This window comes from Electrona antarctica, assembly GCF_951216825.1.
Source record: "Electrona antarctica genome assembly, chromosome: 1".
In the NCBI taxonomy this organism is placed as follows: domain Eukaryota; kingdom Metazoa; phylum Chordata; class Actinopteri; order Myctophiformes; family Myctophidae; genus Electrona; species Electrona antarctica.
The window spans coordinates 32,978,945-33,006,170 of record NC_136806.1 but is presented as its reverse complement, the minus strand read 5'-3'; the positions used below and the strand labels follow the sequence as shown (position 1 = coordinate 33,006,170).

Here is a 27,226-nt window from a genome sequence, read left to right as displayed (position 1 = left end):
CATCATGTCCACTATGGTGTAATGAACCTTCATATACTTTTAAGCTTTGGAGCTTATTCCAGTGTGCGGACCTTGTCTTTTTTGAAGATTATTTACCTCTCTCCGGCACCTGCCGTTTTTAGTTAGTAGGCGTGCGTGCTCTATTGTGCTTTTCATAGGTTTGGTGTTTACCTGGTATCGTCGTTACTTTGAAGCACATACATTTTCTCGCACTTCTCGGTGGCTGGCGATGGGTTCCTCTGGATGAGAGCATATGCTTAATGCCCAAATTGAATATTGTAAATTGTGTCTGTAGCAGAACATTCACTCAAAAAGCCGGGACAACGTTCCACACGTCCAAGACTCTTCTCCCTTCAAGCTCCAAAACTATGGAATGCACTTCCCATTGCAATCAGAACTGCAGACTCACTCCCAATTCTGATGTAGTCTGAAAACCCACCTCTTTCCACTCCATCTTAGCCAGTACGTGACACTTGCTGAAGCACTTGCGCTAGCCTCGACGACCTTACAGGCGTATGCAAAGGCTAAACTTATGTTCATAATTTATTAGATTTAAAATGTATTAACTCATAGCTTCACTGTACAGACCATACAAGTATACTGTTAGACAAATGTTAGGTTCTTAGCTTGCTTATGATTCTGAACACTATTTCTATGTATTTGATGTATTATTAACATGTGTTGTTCTTGTTCAATGTACGGTAAATCGCTCTGGATTAAGAGCGTCTGCTAAATGCCTAAATTGTAATTGTGTCTTTTTTAGAAGAACTCTAAACGTACAGTATCTGCATCTGCTATTATCCTGTACTCAGTGTGAAAGATGCAAACAGTGCCAAACTCTCCTATACTGTACAGTAGTCTATTGATTTCATGTGAACATGCACACGCACACCCACACGCGCACACACACACACACAAACACACACACACACACACACACACACACACACACACACACACACACACACACACACACACACACACACACACACACACATACACACACACACACACGTGCACGCGCAGGCTGAGAGCTCCTCCACAGAGTGAGGGGAGGTATCATTGTTGATGTGTGAACGGGTGTTTCTGCCTGAGTCATCCAGGCTTGTTTTTCAGCTCCTCTCCTCTCCTCTCGTCTCTCTTGGCAGTCCATTAGCTCGCTGTTGGGGGAGCTGGTATTGGTTTCTCGGCTGACAACAACATGCGCTCCTCCAGCCTGAGAGCATCGAGATGAGCGCCCACTCTGCCGCTAATATAGCTAATACACACAATCACACATACACATGCTCGCGCATGCACTCCTCCTCCGGTTCCTTTGAAAGTATAGAGGCGCGCAAGGCTGAATGAGATACAATGGGGAGTAAAAAGGTGAAGTCCAGAGAGTTCGATTTCGTCTACCGCGCCATTAAAAACCCACCGTGACTGTGTGTGTGTGTGTGTGTGTGTGTGTGTGTGTGTGTATGTGTGTGTGTGTGTGTGTGTGTGTGTGTTGCGTGCGTGCGTGCGTGCGTGCGTGCATGCGTGCTTGCGTGGGTGCGTGCGTGCGTGCGTGCGTGCGTGCGTGCGTGCGTGCGTGCGTGCGTGCGTGCAACGAGTTTGATATCCCTTGAGACCCAGCACTAGTGTCTCTTTGTGTGGTGTCTTCCAAGCCGTTGCTCCCATCGATATGAAACTGTCTTGCTGAAAATAAACTTTGAACACTGACCCGGTTGCTATAGGCAACGCCTTCGTCACCCCCAGCACAAGGAAGCCGGATGTGAAAACATGGTAATCTGTCCGATTCTGCTTGGCGCAGCTATACCCTCGATCTAAAAAAATTAAACTTCTGGTACTTCCGGTTAGACTCACTCAGAGGGAGGTCTCGCCCAGTTAAGCCTCATTGTGTACTTAGATAACGGAAATAGCCGATCTGCACATCTGTGTAGATCGGCTATTTTCAAGAATTCAAAAAATCAAGTGAGGGGCGCTCTAATCAATTGAGTACTACAGACGAAAAACAGTTTAAGTCCAATTTTTATTCTGACCCCTCCACGAAAGGGCCTCGTTGTCCTGACATTTATCCATCATTTATACATTATGGATAATTAGTGTGGACTTACTGTTGCACAGACAAGAGGGGCAGGTGCTCAAGTGAAAAAGGGCACGTTGTGCAGCGTGTGGAACCGGCCAATTGCCTTAATACTGTGAGATTTATAGATTTTTTGGATGAATATACTTCTATCTTCATGAATTAATTTGTCAACTTATGTTATTGTCGTTTAACTACGATACAATGTTTTAAAAAAATCATCTTTTCACCATGGTCATATAAAATGACAACTGAATGTATGTGACAAAAGGCTGTATATAGGACCCTCAAAAAGAAACCCCTGATCCTGTCATAAGCCCTTCCGATCTCCTCCTCTCCTCACACACACAGGGATCAACAACCATCACAGTCAGTCCACGCTGCGGCCTCCGCTGCCCCCACCTCACAACCACCAGACGCTCTCCCACCACTCCGCCAACAGCCTGAACAGGAACACGCTGAGGGGCGGCGGCGGGGGAGGAGGGGGAGGGGGGCCGGGGGGCCGCAACACCATGCACCACGCCCCGGCGCCGGGCGGTGGCACCACGGGCGGAGACGGGCCCACCACGCCCGAGTCGGTGCAGCTTCAGGACAGCTGGGTGCTCAACAGCAACGTCCCCCTGGAGACCAGGTCAGTACACCATGCACGCACGCACGCACACACGCACGCACGCACGCACGCACGCACCCGACCAATTCCGGCTTTTTTTTTTACTAATGGGCTCTACATGCTCACATGTAACTCTTCCTACTTCCAGGCCACCTTCCCTATACCTCATTCACATGATACTAGTTCAAAGGGAATACTACTCATATACACTCCAGTTCTAGGTTACACAGAAGGGGGGACTTTTTCCCATGTAAGGCTCTTTTCCATTGTGTGCAGTTGTTCTCAAAAGTTTTATTTGTATTTTTCAATGACTCCCATAACTCTTGAGAGTGTGCAAATGTAACCAAATTGACCCGTAAGCCTCCATTTGGTTCCATCTCAGTCTCCGAGTTACACACCCCTACAGGGCCATTTGGAACCTACTCAAAGACACTTTGAGACCCATGCACTGGTGTGTTTCCAGTGAGCCAACATGCACAATATCAGCACCCTGACTCTGTTTGACCAGAATGGAACAGAGCCTTCATTAGTATCATCGGTAACACCTGTGAAGGAAGTAGGAAAGGGGCCCAAGTTATTTCCAAAATGGCATGTGTGCATGTCCCTTAACAACATCACATAGATGTTGGCCTATATGTGTGCATGTCCCTTAACAACATCACATAGATGTTAACATAGGGTTAACAACATCACATAGATGTTGGCCTATATGTGTGCATGTCCCTTAACAACATCACATAGATTGGCCTATATTTGACAGTGCAAAAGTGTAACTGCCTTGATGCCTAAAACACAGCTGCACACACACACACACACACACACACACACACACACACACACACACACACACACACACACACACACACACACACACACACACACACACACACACACACACACACACACACACACACACACCATCCATCTGCAGTGCCCTAATTTGATAGTGACTGGAGTCTGTCTCATCTCTCTCCAAAAGCCCTTGAATATGATGGAATATGATGAAGACATAGTGAAATGGCTTTTTTGTGTTTCTGAACCAATCAGAGCGTCGCATCCCTTCAGGCTATGGGATGTTACTGTACATTTACGTTTGTGAACAAGTGAGAGACAGACAGCCAGCTCAGCATGTTTCCTACTATGTGGCTTATTTAACCTATAATGTTTTCAGATAGTTATTCTAGCGTGCTGATTAAGTTTCAAATGAGTAATACACTGCGGGATGTCATCTTAAATGAGATTAAAAACTGACAACTTCTGTAATGAAAATCAGCTGTGTTTGGAGAAACGTGCAGCAATTGGAATCAAACAGTCAAATCAAGAATCAGTTTTATCCATGCGGGCCTTGTTACGTCATCACGCAGCCCGTTTTCGTTCAAAGGAAGTGATTAAAATGGGATTCTTATGGACTTTTGATATAAAAATACATAAAGAGGAAAATGTTCTCATTGTTTTGGCATCTATTCTTGGGTATATGCCCATGTGATGATCACGGATATGCTCTAAAAGTGTGAAAAACGTTACTTATAATCAAATATACACAGTATAATGTGTTCACATAAATATATAATGTGTAGCATTGTAGTATACACGTAATCATGAAGTCAGAATAATCACTTTTCCTGAGCACTGAAAATGGAATCTAATTTGACTAAGAAGAAAGAGTAAAGAAAAGCAAATAGTATCAATCTCCCTCAAGACCGTGCGCGGCGTAAACGTCTTTAAATAAATACCTTTTGAAACGTCTATGGGGAAATGGAATGGGGAATTATTTCCGGGGCCCTCGTCGTTCTGAAAGGGGGCGGGACTGGGACGCTCTATAGTGCAGTGTTTCCCAAACTTAACGTATTAGCCCGCGGACCCCCATTTGAAAATATATGCCAAGGATCCCCATATGATAAGCTGTTTACGGCTCTAGCAGTGATTCTCAACCTGTTTAATTTCAAGGACCTCCAGTTTGACATGCATAGTAGTCTACAGATCACCATTTAATGGCATTATATTTCTATCTCTGGGACCCCCATTTTTATTGTAAAACCAATGTTAATTTAATAACTCAGAGTGTACAAATGGAACCAAATGGACCCGTATCTGTACACTCTCTGAGTTATAGACCCATAAAGGTCCATTTGGTTTAGCTGGGGACCCCCTGGAACTGTCTCAAGGACCCCTGGGGGTCCCCGGACCCCACTTTGGGAACCACTGCTATAGTCACTATAGCAGTCTAAAGAACTCCTTGTTGGTCCACTATAGTATAGTGGACAAACAAGGAGTTCTTTAGACTGCCATAGTTTGCAAAGTTACTTTGACAGGGATTCAGATGCATGTTTTTTACATAAACAAGTAAAGCCCAGTCCAGCCCAATGATTTGCAATCGCAACACAACTAGTGCAACCCTTTGCAACCACTTGCAACAAAATCCTAAAACTGGGTTTTGCAACTGGGGACAGTCCACACCCAGCAGGCGCAGAGCTGTGACCGATTGACGTTTCCACGGCAGTGTGAAAACCAGCAGACGGGGCTGCCCCAAAACTGGACAGTGACAGCTTTATTGACACATCACAGGTTTACAAGGTTAAATGGTGGGTGGAATTCGTTTCCAGACTTCCTTCCTGGACTACAATTCCCATAATGCTTTGCTGCACTGCTCCTCCTTGTGGATAGGGGGAGGGCTGTATTACTGAGACAACATGTAGTCCTAGGAAAATTAAAGAGGAATGTGCACGGAGGTGTGGCCCGGTCTTCTGCGGGAGGTTTGCACCAAGGGGCCAGTGAGGCACTCCAACGTTGAAGCACTGGGCCCTAGTGGTAAGAGGAAAGACTACAGGCGGACCTGTGGATTCATGACCAGGAAACCCTGTGCAGCTGGGCTTTAACATTGAGCGCTCGGTTGCCCTTCCGCATTTGACCACCAAAATGTGGTGGTCAAATGCGGAAGTAGACGTTTTGAGACGGTCCTTCCGGGTGCTTCAAAACGCCACTGAGCAACTTCCACTGACATGAATAGCGGAGGGGGCGGAGCTTCGCGCCAGATCAGTCTCTATCCTTTTATATACTCTATCCCCCTTTTTGAAACTAGCTCCTTGCCACTTGCCCTACACACTTCTACTTGGTTTGAGCATAGATATATAAATCATAGAGACGGCACTGGATGGGATGGGAATCCCAGGGCCATCTCTCTTATTTATATATCTATGCTCAAACCAAGTGGAAGTGTGTAGGGCGAGTGGCGAGGAGCTAGTTTCAAAAAGGGCCTATGGTTTACACATGCTCAGTGTAGACAGGAACTGCGATGATGGAGTGTTCCAGCAGAGGTGATAGAAAGCTCATAACTTGTGATGTAAATAATGAGATCCAGAACAGTTGAGAATTAAACAGCAGTCACCCTTCCCTTTTCAAATGTTTTATATCATCCACAGCACTAGAATGAACAGTTTCCATGTCCCTTTGTCATTTCACAAAAATAAAAGTTTAACACATTTAGGCTACTACAATCAAAGCGAGCATCAAAAGAACATGGAAAATCCACAAAAGAAAAATATACAAAAACATTAACATTTAGTAAATACTAAGTCCTTTATCTTTCAGTCTGATAACCCCAACATTTTTTCCACAGTTATGAAATGTATATAAAAACAAAATCAACATTGTACTATTCTCTTTTTTGATATCCTTTTTATTATTTCAGTTCAGGGTCAGCAACTCTCATGCACCTCTAGCACCTCTGCTGGAACACTCCATCATCGCAGTTCCTGTTTACACTGCACATGTGCAAACCACAGGAGACCGGGCCACACACCGGGGTTTAACCTTATAGTCTTTTGTAACATAAAGTATGTCATTCAGAAACCAACACTGACTCAGCCGTCATTGTCCACTTATGTGAAGCCATTACCTTTTTTATTTTCCTCTATCCTTTTTTTTATTTTCTTCTTTTTTGCTGCATATTACCGAGTTATCAGTTGCTAGTGATGTCCCACTGGGACTGAGATGAGTCAAGCGTTGGGATCACAGTAAATGTATCTGACTGCTATTCAGGCCATCAGGCGAGGCGCTAGCAGGAGGCGCCGCGAGGCGAGGCCACTATCAGAATACTAACTAGACTCGGGGCTCAGAGCGCAGAGCGTTGTGACGTGCGCTGTCCCGCGTGTCGCAGAGAGCACCGTCCCGAGAGCATCCCCCCTACCCCCCCCCCCCCCCCCCCCCCCCACAACCCCAAAAGGCAAATTGCTTCTGGCCTCCTCTGACTCTCGAGTGACGACGCACGCACGCAGCAACGCACGCACGCACGCACGCACGCACGCACGCGGTGTCACCCGTTTCATGCGCTCTGAATTCCTCCTTGTACTGTACACAAAGACGGAACATTCACGTGGTGCATTACTATTCATGAGGCATGCAGCGCTGCATGCACACATACTTGTGTGTGTGTGTGTGTGTGTGTGTGTGTGTGTGTGTGTGTGTGTGTGTGTGTGTGTGTGTGTGTGTGTGTGTGTGTGTGTGTGTGTGTGTGTGTGTGTGTGTGTGTGTGTGTGTGTGTGTGTGTGTGTGTGTGTGTGTGTGTGTGTGTGTGTGTGTGTGTGTGTGTGTGTGTGTGTGTGTGTGTGTGTGTGTGTGTGTGTGTGTAGTTGTGTTCTTCCTGCTGGGCGCCAGGGCTTCTAACCCCCGGCTGGTCCCAGATCAGCTCCCCAGAGCTCCACATGCAGTATTCATGAAGTCCCCGGCCCTGCATTAATTCTGCTCGGCTGATCTCATGTCCACACGTTGCCTTCAGTATAACGCGGCAGTACAGTGAAAGTTTGGCCGTGAACGTAATTTATACACTTGGTTGCATGCTGAAAATAGCCGATCTACAAGCTTGTAGATGGGCTATTTTCACCAAGCGTAAAATAGGACAGCATCAAGGCCCCTCCAAAATACATTTTAGTCGACTAAATCAACTGTAGATTTAGTCGACTAAAATCTTATGATATTTAGTTTACTAAAACATTCCAGGTGACTAAAATGTGTCAACTTAATTTTAACTATTCAAGAGACTGACTAAGACTAAAATCTAAATTTGCTGTAAAAATCAACAGTGTCCTAATCTCAGGTCCACACATTGCCTTCAGTGTAACGCGGCCGGCAGTATACAGTGACAGGATGGCCGTGAACAGCAAATAAAAAGCTCGCAATAAAAGCGATAAAAGGCAAGCTATTTCCAGCCATAATTGCCTGGTTACCTGTAGCCTATATACATGTATATTCATTGCCATGGTGATTATTATGGCTCAGTGATTCGACGAGAGCAAAGTGATGTCTTATCGTTGTGATTAATGCTATCCTGTTCATTTGATTCTACCGGCAAGGCTCGCTTTCAGCTCAGGTTGTGTGAGGCTAGACCCGGTTTGTTCCTGGTGCATTCGTTTGTCATTAAATTAACCCCTCTCCACATGCACACACACGCACGCACGCACGCACGCACGCACGCACACACGCATACACACAGCACATTTTTATTGTCTCCACCAGGCCGAAGGCATGGGGAGAGAGTATGTTTTGCACTCCGTCCGTGTCCGTGTCCGTGTGTGTGTCCATGTGCGTGTGTGTGTGCGTGTGTGTGTGTGTCCGTCCGTCCGTCCGTCCGTCCGTCCGTCCGTCCGTCCGTTGGATATTACTCCTCCATATTTTGTCCAAACATCCCGCAAATCGTTACACAGTATCTCTATAGTCACAGAGACAGATCTGTCCGATATTTCATATTCCATCCTGATTGGCTCATTGGCTTTCAAAGTTTGCAGGATTGGCCCGTTTTGAACAAAAAGCCTCAAATCATGAACGCATCGTGCAATTTAATCTTTCACAGACGTTCCTACTAGGCTGAGGAATATATCCCACCCTTTTCACATTGACTGTTATAGCGCCACCAACAGGTGGATTTTTGCAAAACACATTTTTGGAACAAAATGCCTCAAATCATCCAATTACCATCCAAGGCGTAAGAAGAAATGGCACCCTTTTCACATTGGCTTATTATAGCGCCACCAGGAGGCCACAACCTGACCTGCTCTGGCGGAGACCTGTGCCCCGAGGGGCACTTTTTCTAGTTTTAGGTCCTACTGTATTTTAGTCATCTGAAATGTTTTAGTTTTCTTCTACTATATAGTAGAAAGAAAGAAAGAAAGAAAGAAAGAAAGAAAGAAAGAAAGAAAGAAAGAAAGAAAGAAAGAAAGAAAGAGAAAAAAGAAAGAAAGAGAAAGAAAGAAATGGACAGAATGGAGTAGGGCAGTAAGGGAGGATGGCATGGGGTTTACAGAACAGGGGAAGATAAAGAGGGAAAGAGGAAGGGAGCGAGAGAAGAATTGAGAGCTGAGAGATTGTTTTTCTTTGGAGTGGGAGTAAGGAGGGGGAGAAGAGATTGAGAGCCATGGAACGTGTGTGTGTGTGTGTGTGTGTGTGTGTGTGTGTGTGTGTGTGTGTGTGTGTGTGTGTGTGTGTGTGTGTGTGTGTGTGTGTGTGTGTGTGTGTGTGTGTGTGTGTGTGTGTGTGTGTGTGTGTGTGTGTGTGTGTGTGTGTGTGTGTGCGCGTGTGTGCGCGTGCGTGCATCGGAGGGAAGTAAAAAAAGCACCTGATTTCCACTCGGTCCCGTGGAGCCCCTCGGCCAGCTGATGCCAGTTTCAATCTCTCCCTCGTCGCGGGGACCTTCAATCCCGCGGACAGACAGACAGACGGACGACGGACCGCTCTTGGGGAGAAATAAGATCAGTGGCGGGGTCGCACGTTCTCAATTTATCCGTGAGGAGGAGGTGGAGGTGGCGGTTGACGTGTGCGTGCGTGCGTGCGTGCGTGCGTGGCATGGGTGGGGGGATTACGTGGCATGGGTGGGGGGTTACTTTCAAATGCATGAGTGTTGAGATGGGCCTGGAGATGCTACCTGTGGTTACAGCGCCGCTGACATTTACAGCGAGTGTATGTGTGTACGCAGAGAGACGATAGAGGAGGCGTGCAGGGAGGGAGGGTGGAGAGGAGAGCTGGAGCAGCCATCAGCCACGGTGGATGGATGTGGCTAATAGGACAGCCTCTGAGAGGGAAGATTCACCGCCACCTGCCATACTGTATGGTTCGGTGTTGGAGAATCCCCCCCGACGGAAATAACATCCATCCTGGAGTTCACCGTTGAAGACCACTTCAATGAGCGCTCATGCACCGGACACCAAATCGATTGGGTTGCTATACTCAGTTGAGGTGCGCCAGACCAGATTTCTAAAAGAGAAAGAAATGTAATAAATAAATAATGCCTTTAATTATTTTACTGCTAAGTACGAACATATTCGTACGATCGTACGATTTTTGCACACAGCCCCCACAGACCTCCATTCAAAGTAGAATTTGATATAGCCTGGCTAATAAGCCAGACCGAATCAGCTGTTGGCAAAAAAAGAATTGCCTGCCGGCGGATTACAGTGTGATTTGAGTCTTATTAGCCAGGCTAGATTTGATATGCCTCATATATCTGAAACTACGAGCGCTGTCCGTGGATATGATCCCAGGTTCAGTTGTGATTTGTGATTTTGCTCCGCATCGCTCCCGACATGTTAACGTTTCTGGCGAAAAAGGTAAACAGCGTGAGCTAATGCTAATATTAGCCGATCTTTACAATGGCAGTCTCCATCTCCATGCCGGTAAAGCGGAAATGAAACTATACCCAAATATATAGCGAATATGCTGTTGCAGGGTTTAACTACCTTCTGCTGCCACCATGTGCCAGACAAAGAGTTAACCTCGGCTCACATCTCGTCGATATGTGAACTTAATTGTTGTTATGCTTCTTTTTCTTTTTCTTTTCTTTTTTTACGGACATAAATTGAAAGATTGAAGCAGTGACCCGAGCATACTGTACCACATAAGATTACCGATTACGGAGCGATATTGTCGGAGAGGTAGCTCTGACAGTCCCCGCCTCCCCAGTTAAATTCCTGTCCGGCCACTATAGGAACAGATCAGAAGGAAGAGACGTGTGAGTGGATGCCGGGGGTACGCCATTACACTCATCAGTGGCAAATATTGCACTGGAAGTTACATGAAAATACATGGAGCCGGCTGGACCTGAGCCTGGCTCCAGCCCTGAATCGCTACCATAAATAAAAATGTCCTGGCGATTCAGGTCTGGTGACGCTGCCTACGTCAGTCTCGATCGAAAATCTGATCGCAGCAGCTGATTGGTCATCAGCCCCGTCACTCGACAGCGTCAAACAACAAACTTGGCTGCCCACACTGCGGTAACTCGCGACCGTATCAATCTGGCTATTAAATCGACCTACTGTATGATAAATAGTTTTTTTACAGAAACGATACGTTTTATAAACATCATCATCCGACATTTTTTACCACTTTTGTTTACATGCTAGTAGTGCTCGTTGGCTGTGTTTGTTTGGTTAGCAACGGGGTTAGCCATAGCCACATGTTTGACAACAACGTCATCTGCTTTCCTACTATCCTGATTGGTTGGTATGAACCAATCGCCGAAGACTGAAGCTTTGACAACGCCCATCCCAGATACTGCTGCCGTGGGGAGGGCTTTCAGTCTGAATAATGAAGTGAAACAAAATGAAAATTCAGACTCGTGAACAAACACTATTTAGGAACGATTGAGACCTTTGTCATATGAGTACCACAGACGAATAACAGTCTAAGTCCACACTATTGATCCATAATATATAAATGATAGATAAGGGTTCAGGACAACGAGGCCTTTTCGTGGAGGGGTCTGTCTGAAATTTGGACTTAGACTGTTTTTCGTCTGTGGTACTATCAGTTCAGGTATATAAAAGAAGACATATCACAGGTTGTTTTCCAATCACTTGCTTTTCGTTGTACACAGTACATCATGCTATTGAGGCATCTAAACCGCGGCAGGTATCATATCATCTTGTGATTCAGAAACGTACATTGTGCTCTTTAGATACCTCTATAAAATTACACAGCGTGCACATCGAAAAGATATTCAGATATTCCTGAACCAATTAAAGGTCACATTAAAGGTCAATTAAAGGTCCCATTCGTTCATAGATAGTGTTTGTTCATGAGCTGGTCCAGCCGACTCCATCCACTGCCATGTATTTCATCAAACTTCCGGTGCGACATTTGCCACCGAGCCACTGATGAGCGCCATGGCAGTGCCCAGTCACGTGACCATGTAGTTTCCTTCAATTTGTTCCTAGACCGGCCAAACCATTTTGCTAGCTGCATTTTTTTGTAATGCCTTATAAAGAGGAGGAAATGTAAAAAAAAACAAGAACATCACACCTGTGTGAACTGAGTGGTGCAACTCCGTGTGGTGGTCCCCGTAACTTCCAGACCAACAGGAACACGCCCAGGGGTGCCGGCTCGGTTCTGGCGAACCGCCCCGGGTCTGAAACGGTCGAGAAATGACAGAGTTACCATACCCGTGTGGGGATCCCGGGGGTCCCCGGGGGTCCCCGGAACATCCAGACCCCCAGGAACGCGCCCAGGTGGCCGGGCCGGTTCATCATAGATCTGCTATTTTTTTTAAATTGTGAAAATGTGGTGCAAATCTTTGAACATATATTACTTCGCAGCAAACGTTTTTAAGTCAAATCTTTGCTTTTGGGGGGTGCCTGGAACAACATATTTTCTGATGGGAGTCCGCGGCCAAATACATTTTTCATGTCAATTACCTTTGACATGAAAAATGTTGAGCACCACTGACATAGAAACATATAGAGTTTTTTCAGGAAACTATTTTGTCTGATTTAGAAGACATTTTTTGATAATCGGCCTCTGGTCTACATGGGTTAATAGGGACACCGGCTTTAATGTTGTTAATTGTCCACCGTGAAGCACTGCATGCTGTTAATCACATCAGTGTAATTTAGCAGCTGATAAGTGCTGTTATCAACACTCTCCTCATGCAGCACCAGGCTGTTACACATAGTCAAGGCTGTTAATGACAGACCATGTTGTTGTTCATCAAACAGCCAAGGCACTAAAACATTAAACAGAGAGTGCTCGGAAGTTTAAAACGCCCTTTAATTCTGTTTAATTATTAACGTCGCTGCATGAATTTAATTCGTTTTGACATTATTAAGCTTAGTTGTCTCTAGTGAAATGAAAAATGGGGGACAAGAATCATGAAAAAGCGAATTGTAAAATGTTGCAGTATACAATAGGATCATATTTTGTATCGCAAGCATTAATAATAATTCAATATCAGTACAGAGTCTTTTTGGGAGCTCTCAGGAGTTTGTACCCGTTCAAGGTTATAGTCGTGTGTGTGTGTGTGTGTGTGTGTGTGTGTGTGTGTGTGTGTGTGTGTGTGTGTGTGTGTGTGTGTGTGTGTGTGTGTGTGTGTGTGTGTGTGTGTGTGTGTGTGTGTGTGTGTGTGTGTGTGTGTGTGTGTGTGTGTGTGTGTGTGTGTAAAATGACATATACTGGATCTCTTGTCCACTAGTCCCTTCCTAACATTTTTGTTTTGTTTTAGTTTTTATTTGTTGACGAAATTGTCAATGATGCGAGGACGAGGGCTAGCCAATGCCAACTCTGGACTTTCATTAATTCAAGAAAGAGCTACAATCTGGGACTTATTTCAATGAATAAAACATTATATTATATCCTGTCTGTGAGTTAATACAATATAACTATGAAATCTGCAGTGGTTTTCAAGTCTTGGAAGTCTTAGACTTCCACTCTGGAAGGGGGTTTCACCTTGTTGTGGTTTCATCCGTTTAGACGGCGCTGCCGTCTAAACGTGGAGATACGGCGGATTTTGACACTTTCTCTAGAGACCGTTGTCGTCTAAAACGGGGGCCTTAATGACTTGTTGACAGTCACTCGGAACACATTAAGGCAAATGCAGACAAATGAAATGAAGATGTACAGTAGATGGATAGAAAGGATGATTCAAATACAGAATTATAGGACAGACTTTACGAAGACCATCGTCTCCCCATGTTGACTTGGCACTGTGGTCATCTCACACTCACAGAGACCCCCTTTCCACCAAAAGAATGTCGGTTCAGAACCAGTGCGGTTCCGAACCTTGGTGCTTTTTGAGAACCGGTCGCGAACCGGCTGCATTTCCACCAGTTCATTTGGTGGCGCTATTGTACCTAAACACAAAATGTTGAAAAGGAGGAGGATCCGTCATACACACAGACACCCCGAGGGCGTTGCACAAGCACAACACAAACAGATGTAAACAGTATCCACGAGGTTGTGATGTTACAGTAGGGTTACAAGTTATTACAACTATCAGATACGCCTGCAAGCCTCAGCTGGATTCTGGATCGCGATGCATCCGTAGCCTACGTTTGGATCGTTTCATGTTTGCGTTGGCAATTAATGTAAACGTATTTTTGTTCCCTGCATGCTTTCAAGATGGTTGATCGCATAGAATATCTGCGAGCGTTCGTGCTGTTAATGCAGACATTTATTTGTATCCAAAAAACCTGTATGGATCAACAGCTGCAGGTTTGCAGGTCTATGTCCCAATGCCCCATCGATGATGTCATAATAGGGAAAGGCATCAGCCTTTTATAGCTCTATGATCATACCCCGCTCCACTTTTGGACAACTCCTTTTTGGCATCACGGTAATCCGATTTTAGTTTCTTTCATTTATTTGCTCTGCCGTTCGAGTGAACCCAGCTTTCGCCAACTCTTCTACCAATGCCGAATATAATTTGGCCTTTCTCTAGGTACTCTCCAACTTCTCCTGAAACTCAGGAGATGCCCATACGGACAACAAACGCTCCGTTTCTTCATCAGACCATTTCACATTCTTAGAAGATAGATCAATTATTTATATTTTTGCGGCATCGTTTATCTGTTATGTTATGTTGCGTGTGTCTGCGTCCTCCCAAGTTCCAACCCACTGACAAGTTCCAACCCACTGAGTTCCAACCCACTGACAAGTTCCAACCTACTGACAAGTACCAACCTACTGACACACCCACTTATATCGTCTCGGTTCACAAAGCGCCGCGTGCAATTACAAAGCTGAACCACCGTTTTGTTGTTCACATTGGGAACGAACGTTTATGGTTCGGAACCAACTCATTTTCAGTGGAAACACTCTGAACTGGTTCAATATTTGGCGGGAAGAAAGAACCGAACCGGTTCAACCCCGGTGGAAAAAGGGCCAGAGAGAAGATCCACAAGTTGTCCTTGACCTCCCTTACAATGATTCTCCCGGCATGGTGCTCAAAAACCACATGTTTGTAAGAGATGAGAAGATTGTGTGTGTGTGTGTGTGTGTGTGTGTGTGTGTGTGTGTGTGTGTGTGTGTGTGTGTGTGTGTGTGTGTGTGTGTGTGTGTGTGTGTGTGTGTGTGTGTGTGTGTGTGTGTGTGTGTGTGTGTGTGTGTGTGTGTGTGTGTGTGTGTTGGGGGTGGTAGAACACACTCGCTCAGGGGGGAATGCGAGCCTTGACTTTCTGCTAATTACCCAGCATGCTCTATGCTCTGTGGTTAATTGTCCAGGTCCTCCTCCTTGCTCATTGGGGAGCAGGGTTGGAATGTAACAAAAACACTTCCACTCTCTCTCTCTCTCTCTCTCTCTCTCTCTCATATCTCACCTCCTCTCTTGTGTTGCTGAGCGAGCTATATGGATCCAAATTAGGTTTTTGTGACACACGGGACAAACCTATGATATGAGGGAAACCCTGCATAATATCCACACTCTTGCGGGAGTCGTGCCTGTTTACATGCAAGACGTGAGTCACGTGACATATAGCTGTTGTTGGATGACAGCAAAATAAACTGGTAATAGTTGGAGTTGCCGGCAGGTTGGGCTGTCTGTCAGCTCCCTCTAATTATGTGTGATGTCTCGAAGCTGGACTACTGTCACAATTAAACGTGTAATATTTACTCATACACAAGCACACCCCATCTCTCTCTCTCACTCTCTCACTCTCTCTCTCTCTCTCTCTCTCTCTCTCTCTCTCTCTCTCTCTCTCTCTCTCGCACGTCGTGCACACACATGCACGGATTGCACGCACACAGACACATTTCTCTAATGATAGTGTTGTGATTGCTGACTGCCTGCTATGGTTAAGCCCCTCCACAGGCCTCCACAACATAAATCAATGTCAATTACCTCCCCAGAGCACATTAGACACTTTCCATTCCCACTCATAATTAGTACAGTACCATGCATGGACATATTCCCAAATCATACAGTATATAGCGCACGCACGCACGCACGCACGCACGCACGCATATATGTATGTATGTATGTATGTATGTATGTATGTATGTATGTAGGCATACATACACACACACACACACATTAGATTAAGACCAAAATATGAATGTTTAAACATGTCAACATACCCTAAAACCCCCATAGTTCTTCCTCTCCCTCCTCCTCCTTCTCTCTGTCTACCTACTCCTCTACCTCCTCCTCGTCCTCTCACTCTTACCCCTTCTCTGGTTGTCGATCTCTTCGAGGTTCTCCATTGTTCACCCAACAGAACAGAGGCTCTCAAGTCCCTTTTATGCTGCAGTCCTGATTGCAAATTGCTCACCAGATCTGAATGTTTAGAGATTTGACTATTTTGTGTGTTGTAGGTTGATGCGTGTGTGCAACAACTGAACATTGTGTGTAGTGTTTGGACAGCAAGGTGTGTTGTAGGTTAATGCTTTGAGATTTTATGTGAGAAGTGTGTCCAACAACTGAACATTGTGTGTAGTGTTTGGACAACAAGGTAATGTGTAATTGACATCAGAGTGTAAAGAAGGAAAGTCAGAGTCTAATGCAGATAAGGGAGTGTGAAGTAATGCAAATTGTGTCGAGCGATTAGGTACATGAAGTGAAGGTTGTGCAAATTGTGCCAAGTTTTTGATTTTTGTGTGTTAACAATCGTGAAAAACTGTAACTAGGCTTTGCACATTGAGGTAAGACTGCCTCCCTGGTATAAAACCTGGATTGGGGTCAATGATATAATAGTGGTAATGACAGCCCAGATGACACGACAAGACCTTGTCTTTTATGGGCAGCATAGCAGTGTAATTGGGCGGTAGGAGCAATACTTCTAATGTTCTTCTGACAGACTAGAGGGGGTGAGAGAGAGAGAGAGAGAGATGAAGAATGGTAGGTATAATGTATAGTGTGAGAGAGCCTGCAGTGGGGCGGTGGTCATGGGCTCTGCTCAGAGGTGTGAGCAGGTGGCGGAGACGTCTGAGGATAATGAGCAATAGGGGTGGAGGATGATGGTTCAGATCCCTTTTATCCTCTAGACCTGCGTTCTTCTGACCCCAATGAGGGGCAGAGAGAGAGAGAGAGAGAGAGAGAGAGAGAGAGATGTGGGGGGTGTAGTTGGGGGGGCAGGGTGAGGTGAAGGAGAGCTCCTGATGTGGAACGGGCTAAATTGGGAGGCCGATGAGGTGACACCGTATATACAGCAAACCCCCCATATGGCAGGAAGGATTCATCGGAAAGAGAAATTGGACACTACCTGGAACATATGTGACCCTGTGTGTGTGTGTGTGTGTGTGTGTGTGTGTGTGTGTGTGTGTGTGTGTGTGTGTGTGTGTGTGTGTGTGTGTGTGTGTGTGTGTGTGTGTGTGTGTGTGTGTGTGTGTGTGTGTGTGTGTGTGTGTGTGTGTGTGTGTGCTTTTCCAAAACATAAGGTTGCTTGTTTGATTTCCGAGGAAGCCATGGAGTTTAACTTCAGCACGGTATGAAAAACAACTTACAGAGTACTCTAAACTTCCTTGAGTTATGTAATCCATCCAGCACAAAATAATTCATTGAGGTTGAGTTATTTTGTTACCGTTACGATGAATTTTGAAGCGTACAGTGATTTGAAAAACAGACCCTGCAGAGAATATTTATTGATTCACGGATGACATTCAAACATCTGTGACTAACCAGTGACCACACTGTTGTTTTGCTGTCTCTCTCAGGGAATTTCTATGCACAGGCAAGCTAGGCGAATGCCTATTATGCTCTGTCATGGGGGGGCCCGAAAAACTACTTTTTGTTTTTTGAAAGACAATACTGAAAGACAAACTACTGAGAAATAAAACTTTTTATAATAATATGTTGTCGGGCAGTATCATATTCATGGCATTAATATATTACTGTTTATGCTGAACATTAGAGATGTCCCGATACTGTATCGGTATTGGGAAAAGTATCGGTATCGGCCTTTATTTGTCATATCGGTTAATATCGGTATCAGCGAATATGCCAGTCTAATCAGCGATCCGACACAGAGGTAAGAGTTTGACACTAAGGCAGGTAAATAAAATGTTTGAGCATGCAGGAGTTTGCTTTCGAGTTGCGTGCGTGCGTGCGTGCGTGCGTGCGTGCGTGCGTGCGTTCGTGCGTGCGTGCGTGCGTTCAAAACCATGGAGAGCGCTGTAGATTTACAGAGAATATAGCGAGGTTTGTCAGGCCATGAACAAGGAAGTGAATAGTTTGCGCGTACACGCAAAACATGTCTGGGAGTTCTGAGCAAGGCGTTGCCTATAGCAACGAGAGCTGTCACAAAATAGATTTTAGCGATCCGGTTTTATACCAATAAAAAATACCTAATGACATCTCTCCAGACTGGGCCTCCTTCTGGGGACGTCTTGGGCAAAAATAGTGTTAATATGCATTGTCCCGCCTAAATAAACAAATTAAGCAAAGTAAATCTCTCTCTCTCTCTCTCTCTCTCTCTCTCTCTGTCTCTCTCTCTTTCCCTCTCTCTCCCTCTCTCTCTCTGTCTCTGTCTCTCGCTGCAGACATTTCCTGTTCAAGACCTCGTCGGGCACCACCCCGCTCTTCAGCAGCTCGTCGCCGGGCTACCCGCTGACGTCGGGCACCGTGTACTCGCCGCCACCCCGCCTGCTGCCCCGCAACACCTTCTCGCGCTCCGCCTTCAAGCTCAAGAAACCCTCCAAGTACTGCAGCTGGAAGTGTGCCGCCGTCACGGCCATCTCTGCCGCCGCCCTGCTGGCCGTGCTACTGTCCTACTTCATAGGTAGGTCAAAGGGCCCACTTCGCCCCCTTTTGCAACCAGAGCTTATTTTAAAGATGTTTAGGACACAAGCAACACTTTCCTGGGGGGTTTTATGTGTGTTCTTTTTTCTTTTTTTTTTGTCATGACGCCATGTTCATGACCATGTGGTCTCACCTCATTCCTGGACTACAAAGTCAGACCTCCACACAGCCTCCCCCCTCTCCACAAGGAGGGGAAGTGCACTAAAGCATTATGGGCAATGTAGGAATTCAGCTATCCAGTCAAACCCTATAGTAAAACACACAGACTTCATTAATCGTTTACCCGCCAGGAACATAGGAATATTAACACGTAGAATCTTGTAGCCTGCCACAAACGGAAAAGCCGTTTTAACAGCGATGTATTCATTAATGCATGTTTTAATACGATCGTATCGAAATCTACCGTCCGTTAGCTTTGTTATGCTTCTGACACAATGGGCGCGGCCATTTTGAAAATGCGCGCGCATCCACTAACATTGCCGGCTCTGTTTTCAGACGGCTTTATCTCACAGAAGCGACATTGCAGAGGACGCTTTGTCCCAGACAAGCGTTTTCAACGGCCTGTAGCAGGCGCTGTGATACTCGCGGTCCACTTTTTCCACCACCGACCGAGAGAACGAGCACCAGCTTCGTCAACACACACGGAATGGTTTCATAGTAAAATGCGATACGGATATTTGGCTCTTCAAAGTAAGTGTCACGCGTGATTAAACCATGGCAATACGCAATCGAGGGATTAATTAATGGCGGCAGGCTAAGAGTTAATGTTCTGGCCATACAGGGTGCACATTTCAAATTGTGCTACTGTTATCTACTACTATTAACATTGAGCAACTGCAGTTTCTTCCAGCGGTGAAATGTCCCTTGAAGTGAGTGTTCTTTATTTCTGTGCACAAAGAGCTGAGAGATGTTTCCTATAAGAGGAAGACGTTCTGAGGCAGAGATGTTTCCTATAAGAGGAAGACGTTCTGAGGCAGAGATGTTTCCTATAAGAGGAAGACGTTCTGAGGCAGAGATGTTTCCGAGTTGCATTTATTTCAGAGAGTCAGAGCAGCAGCAAAGGCAGCAGCCATTCCTTCAGCCTGACGGCCTCAGAGTGACAACACAAATGTAGTCCAGTGTTCGTATACAGTATGTGACCGTTTCTGATCGAGGATAAGTCATTGATTTTCTTAACTCTAACCCTAACCTCAGTCTTAACCGGCCACGTAAGTCCCCTAACTTCATATCAGTGTGAATGCACCATTAGGATGTTATGGTAGCGAACGTAAGCACGCACTCACGCACGCACGCACACACACACACACACACACACACACACACACACACACACACACACACACACACACACACACACACACACACACACACACACACACACACACACACACACACACACACACAGCATATAGCATGTCAGTTGATTGTGTTTAGTCTTGTCCTAAAGTAGCAAAATCTCATTGAGTAAAATGAGTGTGGTGGTCCGAGGCGCCAGTCCACATGAAAATGACTTTTATTTGATTAATTTGATGTATAATATTCAAAACCATTACGTGTGTGTGGAAAAGCTGCCCTCGGTCCGATCTCATGCCATGTTGGAGATTTCCAACGCTGATCATTTCCCGTCTGTGTGTGTTGTTGTAAAAAAAAATTGTTTTACTTCATACCGCAGCATCTCTGTTATTGTCATTTCATGGATTTTATGTTGTTTGTTTTTGCTATGTCATAATAATTGGCAAACACATGTCATACCAATAAGCCTGTTGGAATTGAATTGAGTGAATGGCTGAAATGATGAGATTGCTAATCATCCAAGAAGTCGAATTTAACATGGAAACGTATGTGCGTGCGTGCGTGAGAGAGAGGAGAGTGAGAGAGAGGAGAGAGAGAGAGAGGAGAGGAGAGATGAGAGAGAGAGAGATGAGAGAGAGAGAGAGAGAGAGAGAAGAGAGAGAGAGAGAGAGAGAGAGAGAGAGAGAGAGAGAGAGAGAGAGAGAGAGAGAGAGAGAGAGAGAGAGGGGTGGGGGGGGGGGAAGACAGAGATAAAGAGAGAGAGCGCAGGAGAGTGAGTGTCTGTGAGGGGGGATGTCGAATTGATTTCCTCCTCAAATCTGTGCTTGTGTGCGTGCACGTGCGTGTGCGTGTGCGTGTGTGCGTGTGCGTGTGCGTGTGTGTGTGTGTGCGCGTGTGTGTCGTGTCCTAGAGGAAGCAGATGTGTCACTGTGACTGTGTATTGACCTCCCCCCCTCCCCCAGAGACCAGAGTCAACAGATGGGGAATCTGAGGAAAGTATGGCATCAGCAGTAAAAAAACAACCTGTCAACACCTCTGCATTCATTATTCAAAATAAGACCATATATATATATATATATATATATATATATGGTCTTATTTTGAATCAGCTCACCTGAGTTGCTCCACATCTTTCCACAGTTTATACAGGCAATGTGAATCTGTGAACAGGTACGCATTCGTTGGGAGTTGCATCGACGGCAAGTCCATGGACTCCCATGGTACCTCGTTCATGAATTGGCATATCGGACAATATTTGACATGCCCTTCTATAGATGTGCTTTCTGTGCTGTACTTCGAGGATGACCAATAATATATAGCATTAATTCATTGAACAGAGATACAGTACAAGGTTTCTGCTGCCGAGAGCGACAATATGGAATCTAGCAGAAGCTTATGTTTATTTCACTATTATTTAATGTGATATTCTCTGCGGGTTACGTGGTGGGTTATACATTCACTCTCCCCGTCAGCATACGCAGCTCAGCTCATTCACTCTCCCCGTCGCCATACGCAGCTCAGCTCAGCCAAATATGCAGTGCCTGGTGGAAAGTTAACTAAATACATTTACTTAAGTGCTGTACTTAAAGATGGAGTGTCATGATTTTTGTACTTTTTTTCTGTTTTGTATGTGTCTAAGTTAACATTAGACCCCCAGGTGTCCCCCACATCTCGGATGCAATGTTGTACTTTTACTTCACCACATTCATTTGAATACTTTAGTTACTACTAACTTTGTAGATTTGGATTATTATTACAAAACATACATTAACCACTTCAGCCCTGTATAGAGTGTCGCAGTCCCGCCCCCTTTCAGAACGACGGGGCACCAGGAAATAATTCACCGTTGATTTTTTCCCATAGTTTCAAAAAGTATTTATTTAAAGACATGTAAAAGCCTCGGACAAATCATAACAATAAACACATTTTTTGGTGCTGAACAAATCATTAGAAAGAAGATTTCTTTTTCTTCTTTCTAATTATTTGTTTGGCCCCAAGAAATCATCTTCCTTGGTCAGACGCTTCCTGTGCCAAGGTTCAATACCCATGCACAATGTAACATTGACTGGACTGAGGGGAAACAAAACGTTTATGAATTTAAGAACATTTGAAACTGTGTGTGTGTGTGTGTGTGTGTGTGTGTGTGTGTGTGTGTGTGTGTGTGTGTGTGTGTGTGTGTGTGTGTGTGTGTGTGTGTGTGTTTGTGTGCGTGTGCGCGTGCGCGTGCGCGTGTGCGTGTGCGAGTGCGTGTGTGTGCGTGTGCGTGTGCGTGTGCGTGAGAGATAGTCCAATGTAGCACTGCACAAATAGCTATATAGAAAACCTAAAGTCTATCCTCATGTGTATTCTGAAGTGTTCATACATTATGTGCGTGGGTGCGTGCACGCACACCTGCATGTGTGCATATATCCCAATGGAGTGCCCTTGAGAGCAATATGCGTGTCCTCCAAAGCGGATCAAGGCCCCTAGCCTTGGGCACTCAGACAGACCTATCCTCTGTGGAGCATCACGCACGCACGCACGCACGCACGCACGCACGCACGCACGCACGCACGCACGCACGCAAAACATAGGAGGGGGGGGGGGGGCTTTACAGACACCAAGGTGCTCTAAATATCTCCTGATGCATTACCTGTTCTTGGTGTGGCTACAGCCACTCGTTCGTTTGGTATAACACGGACCTGTTTGATGTTGAATACAGCTGATGAATAGCTGAGCTATATAGCCTTGAATGTACTTAACACACGTAATATGCTTTCTTTCATTGTCCGTCACCACCATCTTCATTTACAAGGCCTCACTCTTGCTAGAGCACTCTTTTGCAATATAGGCTATACAGATATATACGCTTCATGCGGTGAAGTGTTTTTTCATTGGATTTCCTCTCGTGTATTTAGTCTCGAGGGCTGCCTTCGCGAGCATTCACAGCCACATCACAATATAGTCTGTCAATTTGAAAGCATTCGCTGTATAGTTTATACACATACCGTTCAGTACAATGGAATGCAATCCTATAACCGTGTGGGCCCTGCTAAAATGTTACACCGCAAGTTATTCATTCATAATTTCATTATTTATCATTGCAGTGTGTTTGTTGCAGTGAGAGATAAAGGTAATGTAAATGTCAACATGGGGTGCTTTCATGCAAAGTCCCTTCTCATGGCAAAGAGAGATTTTAGCCCATGGCTAATGGAACCGTCACATCATTTTAAGTGTATAGCACCAAGTTTCACCCTGGGCTTGCTGCCCTGCTCTGGAGCACGGTTAAAACAGACTTTTCAGGGTTAAATGAAGAGAATAAAAACTGAAATTGTTTTTTAAGTATTCAAATAATGCATACATACAGGATCAATTCATGGATTTAGTCATCCCATGCACCACGGGGGAGAAAATTGTCAAACTCACATATCAGCTGATGGGAGATCATATAAAATGGTTCCTATATGTATTTCATGCAATAATACTGTGAGGTTATCAGAATAACTCTCACTCTTTCTGCACTGGCAAGTCTGAATGGAATTAAAATGAACCACCTTATTACTATTATTATTAATTAAACCAAGTTACTAAACTCTGACTTCAGGAAAGACATGAAAGTGGCTGTATCTGTGAGGCAGCATTGGCATCATTACAATGGAGAATTGTGGGATATATGTGACCGAATTTATGTGACCGAATGCAAAATAATCTATATCTACCAGTAAGCCGTCTGAGGGAGAGAAGCGACCTCGCCCTAAAGGGCGTGCACTGGCCATATATGAAGTGTACATTGTTTGATGTGGTCAGATCAACATATGGAATGTCAGAACAGGTCAGTTCCATATATGGAGATCTAAGGGTGCTGTGGCAGTGTCTTGAGTGTACAGGGTTTGATGAGGACCCGGGTAGGGTCGGGCCTTTTTTTCGGGCCATTGAGAACTCTAGTTTTCATCAGCTGCCGGAAGAGGCTGCACTAATAACTTTTGGGCATGCAGGCCCGTCTAGAGTTTAAATGGACAGGTATCAGTCAAAAGGGAGACATCGAATGTCAGAACAGGTTCTGACATATTAATTATTAATATTGATGACATCAGGGATCTCCTCCAAGTATGGGCTTAATTCCGACAGCAGGTCGCATTTACTATGATATGATCCCTGATTTGCTATCATCCCTGATGATGTCATAGTGATGTCACAAGACCTATGACCTATGGGCACAATATATGGGGGCTTACCCCATGTATGGGGATTGTGAGTGACGTGACGTGACAAAAATAGTTAACTGCGACCTTCGGTCCCAACCAGTAGGACGCCTGAGGGCGAGAAGCAAGGTTGTGTGCACGCATCCGCCTCGTTGACGGCAGACTGCTGGGTGAGCACTGGCACTTTGGCATGGGGGGTCAGATCAACATGGAATGAATTATGTACTGGCATGTCTTGAGTGTACAGGGTTTGATGAGGTCAGATCAACATATGGAATGTCAGAACAGGTCAGTACCATATATATAGATCTAAGGGTGGTAGCGGGGACATTCTCTTGAATCTACAGGTTTTGATGAGGGCCCAGGTAGGGCCAGGCCTTAATTTTCGGGCCTGTTGATAACTCTAGTTTTTGCCGGCTGCCGGGCGCGGCTGCACTAATACATTTGGGGCAGGCCCGTCTAGAGTTTGAATGGACAGGTATAAGTCAAAAGAGAGACATCGAAGAGGAAGGATGGATGGGGATTGGGGAAGGATCAACATATGGAATGCCAGAACAGGTTCTGACATATATTCATATATGGATATGGAGAGATGAGGTTTGACGTCAGATGTAGAGTTGCTGGCCAATATTGATGACATCAGGGATGGGCTTAATTGCGACAGCAGGTCACATTTACTATGACATCAGGGATCTCCATCCCTGATGATGTCACGTGATGTCACGAGACCTGGGCACGGATTTTGAGTGATACACTGACGGACAAAAATGTACGGTTTCATAGTAAATGCGACCTGCAGTAGCAATCAAAGGTCGCAATCAGAATCTACGAAGTAACTAGTAACTAAAGTTTTCAAATAAATGTAGTGGAGTAAAAGTGCAATATTTGCCTCTGAGATGCAGTGGAGTAGAAGTAAACGTATTTGGAAATTGAAAATACTCAAGTAAAGTACAAATACCTCAAAACAGTACTTACTTGTACTGTAGGCCTGTATGTATAGTTACTTTACACCACTGATGATGCCTCATAGAATCTGTAGAGGCTGTGGCGTCTTGGGAAGCTGCATGTTGACATAATCACCAGAAGACAAATAAAAGAGGGAGGAATGTGAGGGAAAAATATCGTCCTCATTTAACTTCCCCAAAAGCATTGTGACTTGGACATGCACGGAATTGTTACTTCCCTGTTGACTTTTACCATCCCCTTGTTGCTAACAAGCAAATGGGGAACTGTCAAAAGCAGCTCCAAAAAGCCGGTCTGCATGTGAAAGGGTTTTTTACCTTGGCGAATACTTGTGTTTTGCAACTTTTCCATTAACTCCCAAACCCCCCTGTGGAGCCTTGCAAATGGCTTTGCTTTGAAGTTATTTTGACAATCCCTGTTGGACAGCTTGTTTGCGTCAGTAAATTCAGCAAATCCTGTTGAAACCCACGGCCGACTATGGAGCTAAGATTATCTTCATGACTCAAGTCATTATATATCAGCTTGCATTCCATTCTCATATTGTACCTTAGTGGCACTTTCTGTAGTCGCGTTTGCAGTCTCTATGGTGCGATGGGGGAGAGGCAAGGCCCCAGTGAGGCTCTTCAACGTTGAAGCACTGGGCCCTAGTGGTAAGAGGAGGGACTACAGGCGGACCCGTGGATTCATGACCGGGAAACCCCGTGCAGCTCGGCTTTAACATTGAGCGCTCGGTTGCACTTCCGCATTTGACCACCAAAATGTGGTGCCAGTTCAGTCTCTATCCTTCTTTATACTCTATGGGGAGGCCGTGGGGCTTAGTGTCCCATTGGCCGTATAGGGCTAGTCTCCCATTGGCTTAGAGGCCAGCCAATCATGAAAATCTCGCCACTCCACCACTACTAGACCATGTGACTATAGGGTAGAAAGTCCGAACATTGATCAGCTCCGCAAGCTGATAAAAAATAATCCTTTATTTTCCTGCAGGTGAAGTTCATGGTCTTGTGCTCCAGGCCACTGCTTCACGCAACACACACATTCCAACAATGTCACATGAGTGCACACACACACACATACAGTAGATCATAAATATACTGCAGTACACATGGATGAACATGCCTAAACTCAGGCTGAAAATAAATTGAGGGTCACAATAATTATTAATTATTAAAGTAATAGTAGAAAGTACACAAAAATACAATAGTGTCAAATACTAAGACCAGATATAATGAAAGCATACTCTTGTTTTCCCGTCTTCTTAACACTTCTGATGCCCTGGACGGCCACACACGTCCTATCAAATAAAACCATGGGTTTTTATTTTCTTTTTTTTGAAGCGGCCGTTGCTAGGCTGCGCCTTTCTCAGCCCCTCCCGACCTGTTTCGCGTCCATGCGCACTAATTACTTCCTTGTTTGCGGCCCGACAAAACCCCCCATTTTCTCGGACTCTACACTGCTTCCGCGCAGATTGAACAGAACGCCGATATTCTGTACTAATTTCTGACTTCATCATGTATCTCGGGTACAATATTAACGCTTCTAAAGGGAGATCAGACTTATAGCGTGATGTGGCAATGGAAGATTTAGCTTCACGGTGTTTGGGGGAAAAGAACCACTGGTGGTCCCCGGACCACTGGTTGAAAACCACTGCTCTAGCGCCTTTATTCTGAAAGATTCGGCGGCACCAGAAGTGTTGATGTGTTGTTTTTCTTTATTTGCTCCATATGACTGTGTTCATTTCTACAAATTGTACTTGTAGAACTGGTGCCCAGATTGGTGTTTTGCTTTGAATGAGTCAGAGATGGAACAGTTGTTAACAACAGTCTTTTTGATGTACAGTATTTGGTGTTGTTCAGCCGTTGTTGCTGGTGTTGTCTGTCTGTGTTGAACAGAGGTGTACTACAAGTGCTGCCAAGCCTGACGTGGTGGAGTATACATATAGTCAAGTACTGTACTAAAGTACAATTTCGAGGTAATTTTTACTTGACTTGAGTACGTCAAATGTTCAGTAGGCCTACTTTTACTTCTACTTTATTACATCTCAGAGGCAAATATTGTACTTTTACTCCACTACAATTATTTGAAAACTTTAAGTTACTATAGTTACTTTGTATATTTTGATCATC

The 27,226-nt window shown here is 45.1% G+C and overlaps 1 protein-coding gene across 1 annotated transcript in view; it reads left to right on the top strand.

Annotated features, from left to right (window-relative positions):
- The window catches only part of tenm2a (teneurin transmembrane protein 2a), a 333,595-nt gene that overhangs the window by 171,983 nt on the left and 134,386 nt on the right, over positions 1–27,226 (top strand). The window contains exons 4-5 of the mRNA XM_079496709.1: positions 2,420–2,699; positions 18,408–18,646. Coding sequence (XP_079352835.1) covers positions 2,420–2,699; positions 18,408–18,646 — 519 coding nt within the window. The remainder of the gene's footprint in view (positions 1–2,419; positions 2,700–18,407; positions 18,647–27,226) is intronic.